The sequence below is a fragment of the Penicillium angulare genome, assembly GCF_028827245.1.
Source record: "Penicillium angulare strain IBT 27051 chromosome Unknown utg000008l_segment0_segment0, whole genome shotgun sequence".
NCBI classification, from domain to species: Eukaryota; Fungi; Ascomycota; class Eurotiomycetes; order Eurotiales; family Aspergillaceae; genus Penicillium; species Penicillium angulare.
The window spans coordinates 139,747-153,894 of record NW_026623167.1 but is presented as its reverse complement, the minus strand read 5'-3'; the positions used below and the strand labels follow the sequence as shown (position 1 = coordinate 153,894).

The window sequence follows — 14,148 nt, the reverse complement described above, 5'->3', positions numbered from 1 at the left end:
CTAATGATTACTTTTTATGAGTAACGATTCTCACAGAGCGTGACATAAATTTATTTGCATGCATTTGCTACCGAGATTTTCTGCAACTGTAGATGAATCAGACGAACGCTCAGAAGAGATTGACCGTATTCCAGGCCCGATATGGCTGCAAGTTGAAAGAAGAAGAAGAAGAAGAGGAAAAAAGAACAAGAAAAGATAATAACCCCCCCCCCTCTCTATAGAGATGTCCAAGACCAGGGACCTGGAGGGACCCGAGAACTATACAACATGTAAGAAAACACATCCAGATGAGCATGGGCATGATTTCAAAAACAGGTAGATCCATATTTAGTCATAGAATCGTCGGTTTGTGTTCTTTCCAAACAGTGTTTCGCGCACAACTGGGAGAGCATCAATCTCCAACAGCCGCAGACGTTCTTCGAAGGTGTTGTTAATTTCGATTTTGCCCTGTCCACCAACAATAACGACACCACCAGCTCTGTAAGATTGAAATAAATATTAGCGTTTATCCACAACATGAATATTGATGCGGAACTAGGAGATACGTACGATCCCTCAGCTAGCGGCTCCGACTCGTCCACAGACACGGCCACCTCCGAGCCTACATTATCCTTGAACTCCTTGGTGGCGGCCTCCACAGCCTTCTTTGCGATACCAAAGTCCTTCTTCCGTGTGCGAATAGACACCTTATCCTCATTCAGGTAGTATAAGCCCTCAAGGATCAGTCCCTGTAACGTAGTCTGGTACTTCTTCTTGTCGTTGTCAGCCACAGTGGCCACCTTGGCCCGAGCCTTCTCAAAAAGCTCATCCAACAGCTCCTGGCGACCGCCAAGCACGCGGAGACGGGTCCGGTTGGCGAGGGTAGATCGAGTGATCTGCTGTGACATGGCGGCTTGCTTGAACTTCTTCTCGTACAGCGAGTCAATGGCGGCGGTCTCCTGGCGCACCAGCTTAGACTTCTCGATGGCGAATTCTTCGTCGGCCTTCAACTGAATCTCTCGGGCCTTCTCCAAAGCTTCCTGTCGGATGAACGTAGTCATCTTACGGAGCTCGCCCGCAACCTGCGAAGAATCCAAGCATGCATTAGCCTGTAGCTCTCGGGGTACTAAGTACTAGACACCGGGTCGGCTCACCTGATCATCTGAGAGAGCATGACTTTGCGACATGATGGGTAATATTCTGGATTCTTTCCTGGTTGTGGTGGGAAAGAAGTGGCCAATGACGTGGGGTGGGAGTGGACAAGAGCTGAGGGAATGATGGGGGGAAGAGAAGGGGAGGATCAAATGTCCAACTAAGCTCCGATCTTCTTCTGCCTTGGCGGTCCGCATCCAGATCCGCAACTCCCCTCGTTCTCTCTCTCCCCTGTACCTGTTTCCTTTACTATTTCTACTTCACGCCCTTGTGTCTCCCTTTTATTTTATACCCCCCTGTGGTCCCTTTGGACTCTGGAATTTCAAATAAGCAGTTCCCTGTGGGAAACCATGGCTTATATTCTGGTCCGATAGTCGGCTCATTCTACGTTTCTCCCCCGATGTACGAGACATTCGAAAGATGGGCAATCTAGGTGACTTATCGCCGCAGAGCAGTGTCGCAGTGAGCTTCAAATCATCTAGAAAGATATCAGCACTGGTTTCAAGAGCTAATATGAAACGATCAGGTCGGTATTTTGGTCGGACTCGTCTCAACTAGCTTACAGGCGATCGGACTCACACTTCAACGCAAGTCCCACTTACTCGAGGACGAGAAACACCCATACGATGTGCGCCGACCACCATATAAACGGCGCCGATGGCAGGTTGGTATGGCGATGTTTGTGATCTCCAATATCGTCGGTAGTACCATCCAGATTACCACATTGCCACTACCTGTTCTTTCTACACTCCAAGCTGTCAGTCATTCCGTTGAACTCTTGCCCCCCTAATCGGGTTCTCCATCGGATTATGCATTGTTTATTAACAGCTGTTTGGTACAGTCCGGTCTCGTCTTCAATACGATATTTGCGACCCTCATTCTCGGTGAACCATTCACTCGCTATTCCTTTGCTGGTACAACTCTAGTTTGTATCGGCGCCGTGCTGATCGCAACATTCGGTGCCATCGGAGAACCTGCGCACAGCTTAAATCAACTTTTAATACTTTTGAAAGGCCGGCCGTTTCTCATATGGATGGGCTGTACATTAATACTCGTGGCGATCATCTTGGTGGGCTCGAAGCTGTTGAAGTATTTACTGCCGGGGACGCGTGGCAAGACTGTTGCGAGCAGCCACTTTACAACGCACTTCCTGCGTATTCAAAGTCGAATTAAGCTCTTTCGGGGCATGTGCTATGGCGCGGTAAGCGGGATCTTATCGGCCCACTCACTTTTACTGGCCAAGACAGCTGTCGAGCTCTTGGTGCGGACTTTGATTGACGGGGAAAACCAGTTTAATCGCTGGCAATCTTGGGTGATATTGCTGGGCATGATCGCATTGGCACTAACACAGCTATTTTATTTGCATCGGGGCCTCAAGCTGTGCAGCACGAGTGTCTTATATCCGTTTGTATTCTGCATCTACAACATCATCGCTATTCTAGATGGCTTGATCTACTTCCGCCAAGCCTCTCAGCTAGCGGGGTTTCACGCTGGTCTTATCGCATTGGGAACGATCATTCTACTAGGCGGTGTACTGTGTCTCTCATGGAGACTAGAGGATATTGACAACCATGCAGCAGTCACTGCTGGGGGTCCCACACAGACTGGCCTTGGGCCAGGCATGGGAGTTCTTGAGGAACACTCTCCATCGTCTTCGGGGCTGTTGGATGGATTCGTCGACGAGGAGTCGGGCCTCGGGGAACGAGAACCACTTCTCCAGGGTAGTATCAGATCGCGACAGTTTTCATCCTATACACGGTCTCGAGCTCCCAGTCTCCCAGTTAATCAATCACTTGACCAACACGAAGCTGCAGACCTCAACGCAGCTTCCATATGGGCCGAACTTGATGATTCCGATCATGAATTTGGCACCGCACAGATGCGAAATTGGAAAGACCGGCCTCGCAGCTCTAGCAGCAGTGCAGCTTTGCAAGGTTCACTGAGTGGTAATGGGCGTCATTCAACAGTTGGACCTCTCTCTTATCAACGTGTACGCGGCTCTCATCGTCGTCATTCCTCAACAAACGAAACCCCGCGGCGACGCTCATCGATGCCATGGGCTGGATTGATGGGTTCTCAACGCAAGCGACAAAATACGTCGGGATTCGATGGATATGGAGCAATCCAAGAGAATGAGATTGACGATCGGGCTCGTGATGAAGTCACAGACCATCAGAGCCAGAGTTCTGCGGACGGTCTCCTCGCAGGTTCGAGAAGACTGCTCCAAGCAACTTGGCGCCGTGGTCGACATTATATGTCTGGATGGACGGGCCTGCAGGCGGGTACTCATTCTGACTCCGACGAGCAGAGTCGTGTGTCTTCTCCTTTTCTTCGCCGCGCTGAGGCTCGTTCACCCCGGATAAGTAATCCGCAAAATATTTCAACCGATGGGCATAGACCCGAACTTAGATCTAAACCATCATCGTCATCTCTCTAAGCTTTTTGGAATTATGCTGTCAGCTCGCACTAGTGGGTTTACATCCCATGTTTCCGGATTCAATGAACTTCCAGGAACATTCATGGTTGGCTTCATGCCCCGAATCTTGGAATCTGATTGTACATTAAGGATTTGCATCTTCGCAATAATCTGTGGATGTGCGGACTTCCAGCTACCCATTTCTCAATACATGAACGCAGCATCATTGAAACACAAGATCTTCGTTGTTTTCTCCATAACTCCCACCTGAATACCTGCTTGAGGTGCTATGGCTGAGGGCAATTAGGTTCTACTCGCTTCTTTTTCTTTTGTGATATTGCATTCGGGAATCATAGAGGAACCCGTGGACTGAGAGCTCCGATTCATAATATATATTCAAGTTATACATATACTCTTCAAGTTTCTATAATATGGCAGTCATCAACTCCATTCATTATCCATGACTACCTAGAGGTTACCTAGAATTGCCTGCGACCCCTAATAACCCTAGGGGTATTGCCAAGTGTGTACTATGTACTAGTACTATTAGAACATCGGTACTCGGAGTTCAAGATGGACGGCCCCACATAATGAGCCCTGGGGTCTCGGGCTGAGGTCCTTGTGGGCGAGCATTGTAAACAGAGATTAGTACTAGCTCTACTACTAAGTATAGGTGCAGGTACTACTAGTAGTACTTGTAGGTAGTCGTACAATTACTACCTAGTAGGTATAGATATTTCGACTTCAATACATAACTTGGAGCCATGGGGTCCATAAACTTGAATACACAACCTTGAGAGCGAGATCATCAAATAGGTATCCGCAGAAGCTACAATAGATACAATTCACTAATATAGTATCGGTACTAGTAGGTTACAACCATGACAGGGCGAGACCGAAACAACTTCAACTTGAAGTTCAAGTTGAAGCTTCAAAGCCAGCCCTGGAGATCCAATGCTAGGATCGTGATAATCTGTTTCGATCATTCCATACAAAAGACTGGTCTAAGCAATTCATCGCATCTGCTACAGCAACTTGAAGCGTGTTTCATAACGTCTTGATACAATAATCCGAAGTAGAGGGACCTCAATACGATGTAAGAGATAATGAACACAGCTTATAATTAGAAACTTGAGACACAGGAACATGGAAACAGGATCAATAATAGTGGTATGGAATGGAATAAACAGAACATAGAAGTAGGATAGGAAGAGAGAACCACTTCGCCGACAAATCAATGCACCACGAACACCGCCGGCCTCCGCCATTTGATCTAGGTAGAGGGGGCAAGAGGAAATCAAAAATAGCCAGAAAATAGCATTGAAGTCCAGACTTGCGTCCTTGCGCTCTTTTGTTCTCTTTGATAACAACATGTGACTGATAATTTTCTTTTTTTTGGTGATTTTTCAAAAGGTTTTGTAACATGGTATTTCGTGCCCTCGAGGGTCATAGCTAAAAGCAAAAAAAAATTGGAGGATACTCGCCGCAATCTCAAGTTTTCGAGCAAGACCAGAGCATATCGCTTTCAGTGTCTAAGACAGACACCCTCGAAGAGTTTTCGCGTGGTGTTTGACAATGTACACTTCACAAGGTTGGACTGTACCATTGGTGGTAGGGTTAGGTTGTGAGATGGCTACAGTCTCGTGGATGGAGGGGAGAAGGAAGGGAGAGATATGAGAAAGAGAGATGGCGATGAGTAGAGTGGATGGATCAGCAGAGCTGGACGGGTATCAAATGAACGCGAGATGGAAAACAGAAGGTGGGACGCAGTATATGGGACCCCGTCCACAGCGACGCGCAAATAATCTAAGAAGTTTACGCGGTGGGTTGGTGCTGTGGGGGCATGCGACCACCGACAGGCATGCCAGGATACTGGTTACCGGCCTGTTGCTGCTGCTGGAGGTTCTGGTAATAGGCCATCTGCTGTTGTTGTTCGTTGGTCATGTAGCCAGGGTGAATGCCGGGGCGCGCCATGTTGGACTGGGGCGCATTAACATTGTTGTGCGCAACGTCCTCGGGGGCCTCAGGTGGGACATCAGGAGCATCCACGCCATTCTCGTTGGTGGTGGGGTCGGGCGCGTTCAAGCAGGCCTATAGACGCGACGGTCGTTAGTATTTGAAGAGACATTTAGAGACAAAGGTAATATAAATATAATGCGGTGCTTACCTGAATCAGATTCTTGCCCTCAGCCTTTGTGACGAGTGGCTGCAGCTTGGGGGTGGTGAAAGTGTATACGAGGCCGGTCTCGGAGACGACCAAGAGCAAGACTTGGGTACCCGTGAGAACGGACAGCTCGTATGCCTGTGGTGGGACGATAATAGATTAGCATTTTCTGATGTTCGTATAATACATGGAAATCTGATCATGTCCCGTAGTTGGAGTAGAACGTGGGGAGGGGAGAGAGAAAGAGGGATCAACCGTCTCGCACGAGGGTTGTTTGAAGTATGAGGGGGTCCGTGATCCGGTCGCGACGTACCTTCTTCATAATACCGGCCTTTCGCTTGGAAAAGGTGATGTGTCGACGCGACTTATCCTGAATAAACTTGATCTCGATCTTACGACGCTCACGACCAGGCTTGTCATCATCATCGTCGTCGTCCTCGGCACTCATGCGGCCGCGCTTGGTGCCACGGGCGTCAGCGCCGTTGCCGGGCTGTTGCAGGTCATCGTGGTTGGGAGAGAGCTTCTCATCACCGACCGCAGTCATGTCGGCCATCTTGAGACAAAAGAATAGAAGCGTTGAGTGGGATAGAGAAAAAAGTGTGAGGATGACCAAAAGGGGAAGGGAATCAAAGATACCCAATCGAGTAACGCGTTTTGGGGGGGGATTCGCAAGGGTTGGGAGAGAAAGGAAGGGGAGGGAGAGCGAAGAAGGCAAAGTGCGAGGTGCGATGTGGCAGGCGGTCAGTCACGTGTGGGACTGGGCAATACAGGCCGATTACAAGTGGAGCAGCACTTGAGTCCTGGGCACAGTTGGAAAGCAGTCAGGGGTATAAGGGAGAGAATAGTTAGAGGTACCTACATTACACATACATTTACTATAACAGAACTAAGTACCAGGGTTTCTCTATCCAATCACCATATCCTCTTTTTCAATACCACAGTACCGTCACAATCGAGTATCGGATCTGTATTTGCCTCCCCCTCCTGACTCACTCTGCATTATGATTGGTTAAATCCGAAGGGGCCAAATCATGTGCTCCACTTTGCCTCCGCTTGCATCCGTTTTGGGGAAAGCGCGAACCCAAACGGTGATCATGTTTCTTCTTACTGGAGCAAGTTAAGGCCTGGACTTACTTTTAATACTGGCAATGCAATGATTAAGAACCATATAAAATGATATTATGGGTTATAGATTATGCAAGGTCATACTCGTTTCTTTGTTCACCAGGGCTATATAATAAGTCCCTGTGCATAGCCGCATACATGCCGTTCTAAATTTACCAACTGGGCAGCTCAAGACCCTGCATTCCTCCGCACTCGGATTGGTTCTTACCCCATTGTGGCGACGAGAAGCTGCCTAAGTGAGCAGTCACCCACCCTTAGTTAACTAAGTAACTAACTACTTAGTTTATAGTACAGCGAAATTAGAAATGAAATGTGGCTGGATGCAGAAATTAAACGAATATTATTCACTAAAATATAGTAAACTTGGAATCAAAGGTTCACGGGTTGCACAGTAACCTGCGGTGTACTTTCCCCGTTCCCCGGCATGCAAGAGGCCTGTCTCGGCCCACGGTCGGATTCTTGCAAAACGTGCCGAAGAGGAATTGTAGGCGGTTAGACGAGTAAGACGATGCTCGAGAGTTTGTTTGCGGAATCTAACACTGCTCTACTTGTCTTTGCTACGTACTATTCGTGTTCATGGGTATGGATTCGTATACAAAGGCAAATGCCAGTGCCCGATCACGGAGACCATATCATATACATACAAGAGCCCCAGATTATCAATTATCTTTATTCAAATTCTTATATTCTCACGTAGTAAGGCTCGAGGGCCTTAGAGTCAAGAAGACCCAGGTAGTTTCATCAAACAAAAGACTAGGAACAAGAGCTCATCATATTCTTCGCATAATGAACAACAGTTCAACGCTAATCACCAACCGAGACCCAAACACGGTCTTCGGTACAAGTCTATTTTTACAAACACAGTATGCATGGCCATGGATAGAAGCCTCTCTCCGAGTCACGCCGAAGATCCAGACACAAGATGGGGCGAGTGAATGGAAATACGACAGAATAGGGAAAAAAAAAAAAGAAGAAAGGCAGAGAATAGGGAAAGACGGAGGAGCAAGCCATATAAGACGGGGCGAGTGCATGGAAATGTTTCACCCAATACGCAAGGCAGCCAGAGAACAGGGAGAGAAGAATAAAAAGATGGATGACCAGATAAAAAAAAAGCCGGGATATAAGGTGTACATAAAACCACCGGGTTTTTTTGTACTAGAGGGGACTCCGCCAATGCTAACGCCGGATACATGAACAATCAGAAACTGGAGGACGCGGAATTCATGTCGCGATCACGAGTCTCATCCGGAAAAAGAAAGAGGTGGGTGGAATAAGAAGGTAGAGGGGTCAATGCAAGCAGGAAATGCAAGCAGAAGATTTGGCGTCATAAGGGAGTTGAAATAAAAAAGAATAAGAAAAAAATCGGGATGAATGGACAGTATCCCAAGAGGAGTTCAATCATGTGCAGTGAAGAAGAAACATAGAAGCAGAGGTAGACAAGCGAAGAAGCACCCAAGGACCAGCCTTCATAATATCACTTGGGGGGAACTTTGAGAGCGACGATAGGGCCATATATGGGGTTTATTGCTGGTAGGTACCAAGAATCTGGTGATCACTGATACCACCGCCACCACCGCCCTTGGGGCCAAGCCAGACAATCTCAATGACGCTGTGACCCTCATCTTCCTCACGCGCGTAGAATTGGTGAACATTGTCACCAACGACATAGGCGTCGTGGAGCAACCAACGGTCTTTGGTAACCCCCTCTTCCTCAAGGGGACGAAGAGGACCCAGACGTTCCTCGAAACCACGAGGGTCCTCAGGCCAAGTCTTCTCGACAGCATCGAAGTCGATAGCATCATCAGGCACAGATTCGTCGTAGGTGTACTTGACCAAAGAGTATCCATTTGTCAAAACCCAGAAGTGACGAACCGACTCACCAGTCACGGTGTTGACGGTCTCTTCCTGGTCGAAAACCCAGCGACGCAGCACGGACTTGCGCCCAGCAGCAGCAGCAACAGTAGTCATCTTCACCACGTCCTTGGTGTACCAACTGTTCCAATGGTGCATGGATTCGATCTTGCGGCCAGACTCATAAACACCGTCGACAGGCTCAGTCATGTCCATTTGGAAAAGCGAGGGCCAGAGAGTCAGCTGAGTATCACCAAAGCGCTGGATACATTGGCCGAGCTTCTGGTCACCAGGTTGCTCACCCCAGGACTGGCATTCGTCATAGTACTTCATAAGGACATCCAGAAGGGGCTTGGATACGAAAACACCGGCACCACCGAAAGCGATATGTCCAAAGGTATCCACTTGCCAGCTAGCTTCCGACAGAGAGCCAATGTAGTGCTTCTTCTTCTCGTCAAAGAGCTTTAGCTCCTTGGCAAGGGTAGGAAGGGAGAGGAAAAATGTATCGTCATCGCTGAATCCAACCCAGGTAGTGTGGGGACGGTGCTTGCGAATATGCTCCGAGAATGCTTCAACCATGCCGAAGTAACGAGCGGTGAAATCCAGAGAAGAGGCGACGAGGGTCAGGTCGAGACCTCGGTTGCGGAAGTAGGTTTCTTGTTTCTCCAGGTCATCATCAGACTCAGGAACCAAGACAACCAGGCCGGCCTTGGTGTTGCCGTAGCTGTAAAGTAAAGATGGGAGAAGGCGATCCAAACGGTCCACAGTGGTGGCCAGACCGAACAAAATCTTCGAGGTCTCCTCCACATCGTCATCAGCGGCAACGTCGACGTCGACGATCTCGGGGCAGACGAAGGCGTCATCTTTGTTTTCCGGGGAAACGACCATTCCGCGTTCCATAGCGACCATGGGAGGAAGGACAGGCTTCTGGATTTCCTCAAGGGTGTGGAATTGGGTATCAGGGTTGACGGGACGAGGGCGGAAGTAAGCACGGGTGTAGTTCTTGCGAGGAAGCCACTCAGAGAAGGGCAGAGGAGCAGCCAGCTTGGGATCAACCTCGCAGGTATGGCCGTCCTGTGGCTGACCTCCGGCTGACATGTCTATTTGAGACTGGCTGTTTCCGAGGTTCACCTGATCGATGGGACGCTTGAATCGCAGTAATGATGATCGATCATATCGCTCCATGCACCAGAAGAAGATACCAATCGAGAGCAGGGCGAACAGCGGGAACGCCGTCTTCAGCCGGAAAAGGGGCATTTTGACGGTTTGAGGGGATGACTTTTCGAACATGTACGTGAAAAGGCGTTCGCAAGGGACAAAGCCAGGAAGGAGGGCAGAAATAAATTCGGCGAGCCCTCCGGTATCGAGAAAAAGGTGTTTCTTATCGAGTTCGGCGTGAACCGTGAACGGGAATCCGCGAGATGTTCGTGTCCCGTGATGATCGTGTGGTTGGTTTGAGGCACGAAAGAGCGCGTTTCCAGAATAAGACGAGGATGTCGAATAAGCGCGGGAGGAAGGTTATGTTAAAGAATGACAGGCAGTTTCAATGCCGGAGATCAACGAGAGGCTGGCAGCGTCGGGGCCCGCGCGACACGGTCCAAAATAATGGAGGGGGGGGGGGGTGGCAGAAAGGAAATCGAAAAGGGGATGGATTAAGAGAAAAGAGAAACAACGGCGAGAAACAAGCGCGGCTGGACAGTGAGTCCAGGGCGAGACCAAGAAGTTGGAGAAGGGGGGAGGATGAGAGTCGTGAAGAGTGTACGAGGAGGAAAAAAAGGGAGAGAGCGAAGAAGTCAAGTAAGTACTGGAGTTTTGGCAATTTGGCAATTGGCGTGTACAGCCCTGTTGGTGAGAGAATGCGGGTTTGGGTATTACGAGACGGTAATAAAACCCCTGACTGTTTTATTACAGGAAATTGGCTGTAAATGGACACCTTGACACCTTGAAGCCTGGGGAACAAGGCATAAGTAATACCTGGCATCAAACTATCTCAGTATACTGTATACTGATATGTAGTACTTCTAGACAGGAGCGAACTTCTTTGTTAAATATGACAGGAGTTTCTTTCTATAAGAAAACAGGTAGCTATTTCTTAATTACTGTCTTTTGTGTACAGACTGCATGTATTTCTCCGTTCACGCTCATGCCGATCATCATGGGAAACATGTAACGGAATGCTGGGTCGCTTGGGAGAGATCATCCTACTAGCCATGCACCGTATCAAAATCCTAGGATCGACAAGGAAGTCCTGTTCCGTTTTTTTTTTCTTTTTCAATTTTCTTGTGTCCACCTGGCTTTTTCTTTAAAGTTTGAAAAAATAGAAGGCCTTGTGAACAATACCTAACACACATGTACAGATAATCATCCTACGGGGTAGCCTGCTTTGGATTGGATCCGCATTAAGTCTCCCGATGAGACGTTTGCCGTCTTCAGATACCCGGAACGGCCGTTGAGCCCGTCGGAGCTTCGTCCGGATGAATTCAATCATGCAGAATGGTCCGGCTGTCCAGGTAAGAAACACTGGACGTCTGAGGCATAGGCGATCGGTCCATGCCTTGGATCAAACCAGTCTACTGTACTCTACCTAATGTGTTTATAATGTATACAAACCTTACACATGTGGAGTCCAATATCCATCTATCCATAAGTAGGTACATTTATTACATACATCCATCCTACTACTGTATTTGTAGAAGATTGACGTGACTCCTTATAGATGCAGAAAATGTATTTGCTTTCGTAAAATTGAACCATACAGAAAAATTCTGTTCCCCGGGGTCTTTTTCTATGATTGATCCCATCATGATGATGCCGTTCATGATAATAATCATAATAAGAGTAACAGTTGAATCAAATTGCTAGTAAATCACGTCACCGCCGCTTGGACCAATAGATCCGGAGTGGATGGGGACTAGACCACATGTGCAGGGGAGTCGATTACTATGTCAATAACACAAGTGATCAATTGGTGCATTTGAATGGTCTACACGCTTCATAGATATAGAGTAGACATACATATTGCAGTACATGTACATGACCACAGACTCGGAATAGTTGGTCGCCTAGAAAATTGTATACATGTAAAGAAAATTAAAAATAGAAATCAAAATCAAAATAACATGGTGCACACCACCCGTGGACCATTCAAGTGTATTATGATTACGAGGATCCAAGACCGCTCGTCAGTAATTACCAAATCCTCCACAGGAAATGATCTGAAGGTCGATCACCCTGGCCACCTTGACCCTCAGCCATTCAGCGACCAGTCAGCGACCGGCGGAGGCCCTGGTGGCCAGCCGCCCCCCCACCGACGCGTGTCCTTTGGTGACCGTTGACCTTGGCTTCGGATTCATTCGCCCTGAGAAAGAAGATTGGAGCTTGAAGCCTTCTGTGCTCCGTAGCTAGACTTGATTTATCCAACTTTGGAATATATATGCTCATAATACACACCTACAGGGATAGCTGTAGTGATTTAAGTGATATAATGCATGTAGTACCATGTAGTATGTTTGTAGCACTATATACTCCCAAAAAGCATTGTACAAACTGCAGTGAAACAAACGCCCGAGTAATTCATTGACTTTATTCCATTTTATGGATTTTCCAACTGGTCCCCATCTCCCTTGTCCTTGATACACACTCGAAACATTAGACCCTGAAAGCTTATCGACAAGGATTGGTTACAGTGGCGAGGTTCATTCAGCCGTGGTCTTCGCTGCGAGGAAGTGGGCCGGGATCGACAGCTGAACCATGCAGAACTTTTTTTTTTTCGCCGTCGGGAGGCTTGTGGCAGGTAAGGTTACCGAGTCAATAATTTGATGGTTGTGCTCTTTTTTATGAGACAGCTGCGTCATTGATGTCGTCCTTGTGTTCTATGTATATTGGCTTATAAGGCGCGATGTTTCACTCAAGGTGGCGTGGAGAACGTCCCGGTGTCTTAGGGCTCCAGCATGATCCATGGATGATTTTAGTTGACATTTAGGATACCCTCTGGACCAGCTTTTTTTTCATGCCCCTGACAGGTAGACTCCAACCGAGATTGTGAGAATCTAACCTTAACTTGAAACGAGCTGCAGTGTGTCTACAAGTATGGCATTGGCAATCCGATGGTGAATACAGATGTATCTATTGATGGACATAGGTTACGCGATAGTATGGAGTATCTTGCTGCAGGCACCCGCGAGAGGCCATAGTGTCGTGTTAAATACTCTGATTATACTGAACGTCGATATGTAGTGTTCTTCATTACTAAGTATAAATGCATCCAAAAAGATCCACGGATATACACATTGTTTGGTACTACATAGCCATTCTCACCCTCAACAGTTGGATCGTATTTGACATAATAGACATGATTAGATCAATTTAATTTGCACCAACAACTAAATCCAGTTAGTAAATAACAACTCTTCGCGACACCGATCGAAGCCATCTAGAATTTTCTGAGGTTTAAGCTCGATCCCAGCCGTCTTGGCGATGCTGTCATAAAGTAGAAAAATTAGCAAATTTAAAATTAAAAACCCAAGCCACCGAGGTAGGGGAGTACACCAGTGGAGTCGTAATTTTACAGACCCTGAAATTAAAGAGAACCAGTGCGTGCCAGGCTTAAGAGTGGATCCCCGACCCCTGATCGTCGGTGTCTTTGGCCGCAAGGAAGTTTCCTTGGGAAAAGTTGGCAAGGGAGAGTTTTTTGCCCGGAAAGAGGAGAGAACACCCAAAAAGTGTTCGAAGTAGAAAAACTAGTAGTGTAGATTAACACTAACGAGGCTCGTTGAGTGGATTCGAAAATGAGGCTTTGGTACTGGATAGTTGAACCCATCGCGGAACTTGAATTAGATTATGTAGTAAAATGTGCTTGCGTATCGTAAAGGGTCTACCCCTTGATCAACAACATCTTAGCCAAAATCATGTCGCTACTAAATCCCTTGCTATCGGACCCTGACTATCGGTAGCTCTTGAATCCTCCCAATCATAGCGTTGTTCACGCTCTCCGTATTGCCTGATGTCTGGTTGGCTACCTTTACCAAGCCCAGTCGCCCAGTTATCGCGCACGGATTATTTAGTACTGCCCCAGTACGGAGTAAGAACACTCTAGCGTCAAAAAGCGATTTTTCTTTTCTTTCAATGTACTCCGTATAGAGAGCGTGTGCCGCGTAATTCAGTAGAGAGATGGCATGTAGGGCGTCATATAAGGGGATGATCTCAAAGACCCTGCATGATCTTTGTCGGGCGGCCGATGGAAGTCCTGCATAATGTATGTATGGTGTTCTCCGTACGGAATACGGTGGATCACGAAATTTGCCGAAGTCTGAATAGCACAGCCTGATACTCAACCCCGCTTGACAATCGAAGGAAGATGAAGCATAACAGCAGCAGCCAGCCATCGAAAACAACACCTGCAGCCTTGTCGCCCCAAGGTTTCACGCGTTGCGTGAAGATCAATGAGTATCATATCCAATCA

General features: G+C 47.7%; 5 protein-coding genes across 5 annotated transcripts; 2 read left to right on the top strand and 3 right to left on the bottom strand.

Moving 5' to 3' along the window:
- Positions 1 to 327: 327 nt before the first annotated feature.
- On the bottom strand, positions 328 to 1,166 carry N7478_010780 (H(+)-transporting V1 sector ATPase subunit E; the record flags this gene model as incomplete). The annotated part of the gene is made up of 3 exons (XM_056926994.1): positions 328 to 478; positions 550 to 1,061; positions 1,134 to 1,166. 3 exons carry the CDS (start codon positions 1,164 to 1,166, stop codon positions 328 to 330), a joined length of 696 nt encoding a protein of 231 aa, XP_056774042.1.
- Positions 1,167 to 1,551: 385 nt separating this feature from the next.
- On the top strand, positions 1,552 to 3,568 carry N7478_010779 (uncharacterized protein; the record flags this gene model as incomplete). The annotated part of the gene is made up of 3 exons (XM_056926993.1): positions 1,552 to 1,593; positions 1,658 to 1,888; positions 1,973 to 3,568. 3 exons carry the CDS (start codon positions 1,552 to 1,554, stop codon positions 3,566 to 3,568), a joined length of 1,869 nt encoding a protein of 622 aa, XP_056774041.1.
- Positions 3,569 to 5,362: 1,794 nt separating this feature from the next.
- N7478_010778 (Transcription factor of morphogenesis MCM1) lies at positions 5,363 to 6,264 on the bottom strand (the record flags this gene model as incomplete). The annotated part of the gene is made up of 3 exons (XM_056926992.1): positions 5,363 to 5,638; positions 5,715 to 5,849; positions 6,025 to 6,264. 3 exons carry the CDS (start codon positions 6,262 to 6,264, stop codon positions 5,363 to 5,365), a joined length of 651 nt encoding a protein of 216 aa, XP_056774040.1.
- Positions 6,265 to 8,357: 2,093 nt separating this feature from the next.
- On the bottom strand, positions 8,358 to 9,944 carry gfsA (glycosyltransferase family 31 protein; the record flags this gene model as incomplete). The annotated part of the gene is made up of 1 exon (XM_056926991.1): positions 8,358 to 9,944. One exon carries the CDS (start codon positions 9,942 to 9,944, stop codon positions 8,358 to 8,360), a length of 1,587 nt encoding a protein of 528 aa, XP_056774039.1.
- A 1,862-nt stretch (positions 9,945 to 11,806) lies between these two features.
- N7478_010776 (uncharacterized protein) lies at positions 11,807 to 12,022 on the top strand (the record flags this gene model as incomplete). The annotated part of the gene is made up of 1 exon (XM_056926990.1): positions 11,807 to 12,022. The coding sequence occupies one exon, from the start codon at positions 11,807 to 11,809 to the stop codon at positions 12,020 to 12,022; it is 216 nt and encodes a 71-aa protein (XP_056774038.1).
- Between the last annotated feature and the right edge of the window lie 2,126 nt (positions 12,023 to 14,148).